Source organism: Echinops telfairi, unplaced genomic scaffold, assembly GCF_000313985.2.
Source record: "Echinops telfairi isolate 266 unplaced genomic scaffold, ASM31398v2 ScPeMD7_7416;HRSCAF=8454, whole genome shotgun sequence".
In the NCBI taxonomy this organism is placed as follows: Eukaryota; Metazoa; Chordata; class Mammalia; order Afrosoricida; family Tenrecidae; genus Echinops; species Echinops telfairi.
The window spans coordinates 232,378-238,678 of record NW_022111316.1 but is presented as its reverse complement, the minus strand read 5'-3'; the positions used below and the strand labels follow the sequence as shown (position 1 = coordinate 238,678).

Below are 6,301 nucleotides of genomic sequence, written 5' to 3'. Positions count from 1 at the left end.
TGCATCCCCTTCCTGTGACATATGTCTCTACCTGTAATTAGTGGGCTGGCTTGCCCCCAAAAGGTATATAGGTGTGAGTCAGCAATATAGAGCTCTCTCTCTGACTCTGAGCTCCTTGCTGCTCACTCCCTGGTCACTCCCCTCTCCCTTGTTCCCTTCCCCTCCTTCCCTTCCCCCTCTCTCCACGTGGACCACCAAGCTGGGCTGAGGTGAGTAATGGTACTATGTAACATGCCTGACTGTATTATTATATTATCTCTCATGCTCTCGATGACTTTAATATAATACTTATATATCTCAACCGTACAATTGTGCATTACTGAATCCGAGTAGTAGCAATAGGAGTATTAGCGGTGGGGGCTGGCCCCCCACCCCTCCTTCAGCGTCATTTTTTAATTTAATACTACACACGCACACACCCGTCTGAGAAGATGGACGGACAGCCAGAATGCTCCTTAGAAGCAAAGGTGGTTAGAGTCTGTCTTGGGGACTTTGGACCAGCCTCTGGAAGAGGACACCATGCTTGGGCAGCCAAAAAGGAAGGGACCCCCCACTCAAGGAGATGGATGGACACCGCGGCTGCAGCAATGGGCTCAGACATACGGACAGTTATGAAGATGGGCCAGGAACTAGCGGCATTGCTTTCCGTTGTGCGTCGGTCACCATGAACCAGAGCCAACTTCATGGCGCCCGACAGCACGCCACGGGCTTGGGGATGAGGCTTGGCATCACCCTTCTGAAAGGGAGGAGCCTGGGGTGGCGGGGCTGTAACTCACAGCCATTGAACTGAGGCCTACTTCCACCGACTCTGAAGAACAGGGGGGATGTGCCCGTGAGTTTCTGAGACCTTAACTGTTGACTCGGAGTGGCTTGGTGTTTTGGAATGCTGATCCAATGCAGCCCGATCGTTAAACTACCACACCAGGGCCCAGCAGGGTCAGAGTCGTTAAAGAACTGTTGAGGGCATTCGGGGCAGGGATCGCCACTCCGCTGCTGGCCAAGGAAGACCTTTCCCGAAGGCGCCACCATGGGCACACACGGCAGAGCGCCTGAGAATGCTGGAGACCCGAAGGCGGCAGAGGCGGCATGGCCCTGTCTTCCCATTGACAGCTGAGCGCACAGGCCCGGGCCGCAGCCCTGGCAAGACTCAGACCCAGGTGGACTTGGACGGTGGGAACGCAGGACCCCGCCAGTCACCCTATTCCTGTGTGTGAGGCCAACGTAGTGGTTAACGTGTTGGGCTGTGATCCGACTGGTCAGCAGTTCAAAATCACAGCCGCTCCTTGGAGAAAGACCAGACTTTCTACGTGGTAAGCCCACAGGTGGGTGGAGCTATGAGTCAGCATTGACTCCAGGACAGTGAATTAAGGCCAGTGTGTGGTCAGGCTCACCCTTTGGGCCCAGAGGCTTTTAAGAGCCACTAATTCAGATGGCTCACATAGGCCAGAGGCACTTAGCGGCCTGAGTGGGTTATCTAGAAAATTCTCTTAAGAGGAACAGCGCTAAGGTGGATGGCCTCAGCTAACCTGCCCCACCTACTTCCAAAGCCCTGAGCAGCTCTCCGCGCAGCTGGCCCTATTCCCTGCCCCCAACAGGCGGTGCGGGACTTGGGGCAGCTGTGAGGGGTCAAGAAAGCTGAGGCCAAACCCAATTTCAAATGCTGCCCCTGCCCAAGCCTCATGGTATGGGTTGAATTGTGCTTCCCCCCTCACCCCGGCATGGCTTGTCCACCTGAGGCCCCAGACTTACAGTTAAAGATTCGGCTGCTAACTGGAAGGTGAACAGCTGGGGTCTGCCCGCCTGCTCCAGGGGAGGAAGAGGGGGCCATCAAGATAACAGCTTTGGAAACCCTATGGGGCCGCTCTACTGCCCTCCAGGGTCTCTGGGACTCAGAGGGCAGCGACGTTTGGGGTACCTCTGGGGGTAGTCCCGTTGGGGATGGCTTTTCTCTGTACGATCACAGAGGGGGCCAATGTATGGCGTGTGCGAAGGCAATCACTCCTGAGATGGGAAGCGCAATGACTGGCAAGACGGCCCTGCCCCATGGCAACCGTAGAGATAGAGACGCTGAAAAGGGGCCAGGACACCCCACACACACACACATACACAGAGCAGATGGAGCGAGAAAGCCTCCCCTGAGAGCTGGCACCTGGAATTCAGAGGTCTGACATTTTAAACCGTGAGAAAGCGCATCTGTCCCTGAAGGCCACCTTCTGGGGCATTTCAGTACAGCAGCTCTGGAGAGGGCAAGGGCCCTGCTTCTCCCCAGCAAGGACGGGCCTGGGGTCCCCGCCTGTGTGCTCAGTACATGGAGTTGAAAGTGGGTGCCTTCATTCATATCCTGGGGCCACTGTGTCCTCCGCGGAAACCTCTCTGTGCCTCAGTCTGTCCATCTGCCCAATGGGTGTGCTCATGGACAAGGAGTCCAAGATCTAGTCCAACAGCTCAGGGATTAGCTCTTGTTTGGGGACACTGAGGCCAAGGTGGGTCCCTGTGGCCCCTCAGCTATCTCTGCTCCATGGCTCCACCTGGAGGCTGCCCACAGGAAGGGGCAGGCAACTGGGACGAGCGAGCGCCAAACCCAGCTGAGGAGGCAAGTCCCAGATGGAGGGGTTGTTGAGGGGTGGGGGGTGGAACTGAGGCTCTGGAGGGTACATTCAGGGCGACAGGAGACCTCTTAGAGAAAGGCTACTGATAGGACAGAGGCCTTGACAAGGGACCCTGGCTAGCCTGCAGTGGCTGGGCGCACCAGCAGTAGGACCCCAGCCAGCCAGACCAGAGGGAAGGCCCTTCCAGGTGTCGATAGCCCCAGAAGTTGTTGTGCCCACCCGAGACACCTCCCCACCACCACCCACCCAGGATCCTCAGAGGACCCAGCCACCCACCTTCCACCTAGGACTGCTGTTCTAGACCCCAAAGCATCCAGGCCACTACTGTCCAGCCTGCGTTGCTACCAGACATCACCAATCAATCTTCGACCCTCAGACTCCGAGCACCAGGTTCTGGCTACCTTAGCCTGGAGTTGACCAACATCCCGTCAGCCGAGGCGGGGAGACCCAAGGAGTGCCAGGGGTCAAGCGAGCCTCAGGGGCCACTTCTCAAGGGACCAGGGAGGCCTGCTGGAGCAGGGGGTGGGGGGGGTGGGAGCTTCCAGGGCTTGGATTTAATCCCTAGCACGCGGGTCAGCAAGGGAAGGATTGGGTTGCGTCTACCAGGTGGCCAAGCCTTGGCCCGAGCCCTGGCAGGCAGGAGCAGAGGCGTGTGGCAGCCCTGTCTCGACCAACAAAGCCGTCCTTTATTAAATAGAGATCGCGTTACATTCCACTCAGAAGAAAATCCGCACATGCTGAGGGATGTGCCCTGGGCCAAGCAGGCTGCACGCTGCATGGGCAAAGTGGGTGAGGTGCCCCCTCCAAGGCCCAGTGGGCTCGGCCCCTTTGTCGGCGTGGCCACTCACTGCTGGGTGTGGGCGCCCGAGGCAGGGTGTCCCAGCGCCTCCAGGAAGCCCAGGGCGGAGACAGGGAGTGTGCAGGAAGAGGGGTTTGGATCCTCCTGAAGACCCCCTGGGGCAGTTCTGAACCATGCCAGGTGGGAGTGGAGAGGGCATGGAGGTCCTGCTGGCCCTGCCCAGCCCTGCTGTTCCATGGGCACTTGGGACAGCAGGGGATGCTGGGAAAGGGTTCAGGGCCAATTTGGGGCACTCAGCCCACCACGGAGACCACCTGGGAGTCCGGTAAGGGGTGGCCACAGGAGGATGCTGGTGGCTCAGTATTTGGGAGTTAGGGTCCAGACCACCCCCTGCAGCCCCCATTTGGGAGGTCAGGAAGGCTACAAGGCTCCAGGTGTGTGTGTTGGGAGGGAGGGTGTTGGCTACTCCAGGAGCCCCTCCCAAGGCTGAGACCCCTGGGCACAGCCCCTCACATCCCTATCTTTGGTTTCTCTCAAAGTCTCTGGTGAGCGGTGGAGTCCAGGGAGACGAGAGAAGCCTCCCCAAGCCGGCTGTTTGTCTGTCCTGGGGCAGATGTGTGGCTTCTGGCTCCAGGCTGGCTCCATGACCCTGTCCTCCTTTCTGTCCATCTGTCCCCAGGCTGGTGTCCGCTCCGGCCCGGCAGCCCCGGCAGGCTGGGCCTTGCCTCAGGCCTCCTGGGGAAAGAAGCCCAGCTTGGCCAGGGACATCTCCTTCCGCAGCCTGACGATCTCCCAGAACATGGGCTCCACTGTGGGACAGGGAGAGGGGGACAGTTGGGGGCAGCCCTTAGGGGAAGGGCAACTAGAGCTGTGTCCTCAGGCTGCCCCGAAACAGATGACCGGGAGGCATGGCAGCCCTGAAATTCCATGGGAGGACCAGGGTGTAGGTGTGACAGACAGCACCTTGGAAACGTGCATGCTGACCGCACGCACTGGGTGACATCGCCCACACCCTGACCGGACATCATGCTCATCAGTGATAAGCCCTGGCCTCCAACCACCATCTCCAGGTCCCTGAGCAGTGGGTGGCTCTGGGAGGTCAGCTCCCCATGACCCCGACTGGCCTCGTGGCTGTCATTGTCCTGTGTGCCCTGACCTTGAAGGCAGAGCTGACCCAGGCTGGGGAGGGGCGGCTCTGTCAGGAGGCTCAGACTGCTGAGTGCTGATAGGGTCTCCAAGGCACAGAGGTGCAGTCAGTGTGTGTGTGTGTGTGTGTGTGTGTCAGGTGGGGTGTGTGTGTGTGTGTGTGTGTTGATAGGGTCTCCAAGGCACAGAGGTGCAGTCAGTGTGTGTATGTGTGTGTGTGTGTGTCAGGTGGGGGTGGGGTGGGGGGTGGGGGTGGGGGCCAAGGGAGGCCTGTCAGAAAGGGCACGTGGAGAGCAAAGGCCCCAGCCATGGGAAGTCCATGCAGGCAGGGGACACTGGACGGCCACACCAGGTTGGGGAAGAAGGACCGCAGAGCCCCGAATGCCAGGCCAGTCATAGGTGCACGGTCCCTGCTGACCTAGGAGCGGGAGAAGGTTCTGGCATGACAGAGGACAGCCCTGCCCAGGACAACCACCAGCCAGGAAAGAGAAGCGTCTTTGTGCCCCTGTGATGATCTGCAGTCTCGCAAACTCACAGGGGCAGTTCTACGCTGTCCTGTTAGGTTGCCCTGAGAACAGTCAATGGCACGGCTGTTTTGGGTTGGCATGGGCTGGCTTTCTGGGGGGCTCCTTATGCCAGGTGGAGCCCAGCTGACTCCTTCTGCAGCGCATGCCCCACAGAGGCCAGCATCCAGGAGCCCAGCAACCCCCAGCTATTGTACACCAGGGTCCCCCTTTCTGGGCACAAGCTATCCCTCCGCCGGCCACCAGGAGGCACTCACCGTCCTGCCGCACCAGGCCTTGCTGGATGTAACGGATGTAGGTGAAGAAGTTGCACACAGCCGTGATCTGGGGGCAGAAGGGAAGGCATGTGACCAGCTAGCTCCCGACACCCAGCGTCCGCAATGAGCCAGAGCGCATCCGAGACCAGAGCAGGGAGCCCGACATCCCCATCCGAGTGTGAAAATGCTCCCCAATCGGATGAGGCTGCCCTCTCCTAACAGCAGCACTTGCTGTTAGGGACCGTCCAGTTGGTTCTGACCCATCCCGACCTTCTGCAGCACAAGGCGAGACCACCCTCATAGCGTCCCCATGCCTGAGCCGGGGATGCAGCCACGGCGTCAATCCGTCTCCTCAAAGGCCGTCCTCTCCTTCGCAACAGCAAGACTGACTACTCCTGAATCAGTGGCCAGAGAGCCCCCGACTGGATTCGGGGGAGCTTGTGGGTGTCACAGAGCTGTGCTCCGCAGGGCTTCAGATGGCTGCTTTTGGGGGAAATGGATCACCGGGCCTTTCTTCCTCCACAGCACTTGAACCTGCCACCTTGAGCTTAAGCAGCATCAACTAGTTGCAGCACGCAGGGACTCTAGCAAGACTCCTTCCCTCCTAACCACAGCAGGAACAGCAGGGAACAGACTGCTAAGCTCCCCTAGCAAGTCACCCTCCTGGGAACCCTGAGAGCTTGTACTGCTGGGAGAACTGACCGCTGACCAGAATGAGCGACCAGCACATTGGAGAGGGGCCTCTTCAGCCACGGCTCTCCATCCAGTCTGCTGCAGGCCACGGGCCACTTTGTCCCCTTCAGCCCTTCGTGCCCAGGGTGGGGAGGGCTGGAGACCTGAAGGCCTGTCCCCAGATAGCTCAGCAGGTTCACACCACGGGCAGCATCTTCCAGATAGTTGGTCTCTCGGTCGCCCTTGTCAAAAGAGACCAGTCCCTGGAGAAGGGCGTCATGGTTTAAAGTCAAG

The 6,301-nt window shown here is 59.3% G+C and overlaps 1 protein-coding gene across 4 annotated transcripts in view; it reads right to left on the bottom strand.

Moving 5' to 3' along the window:
* Positions 1–3,275: 3,275 nt before the first annotated feature.
* Positions 3,276–6,301, bottom strand: part of RAB3IL1 (RAB3A interacting protein like 1) — a 24,719-nt gene continuing 21,693 nt past the window's right edge. For 2 of the 4 annotated variants that reach the window (XM_045297096.1, XM_045297098.1), the window contains 2 exons: positions 5,336–5,402; positions 3,276–4,143 (listed from right to left, as the gene is read on the bottom strand). In XM_045297096.1, the coding sequence (XP_045153031.1) occupies positions 3,926–4,143; positions 5,336–5,402 (285 nt within the window). In that variant the 3' untranslated portion in view covers positions 3,276–3,925. Of the gene's footprint in view, positions 4,218–5,335; positions 5,403–6,301 lie in introns of all 4 variants that reach the window. The other 2 variants (XM_045297097.1, XM_045297099.1) reach the window with 1 other exon arrangement.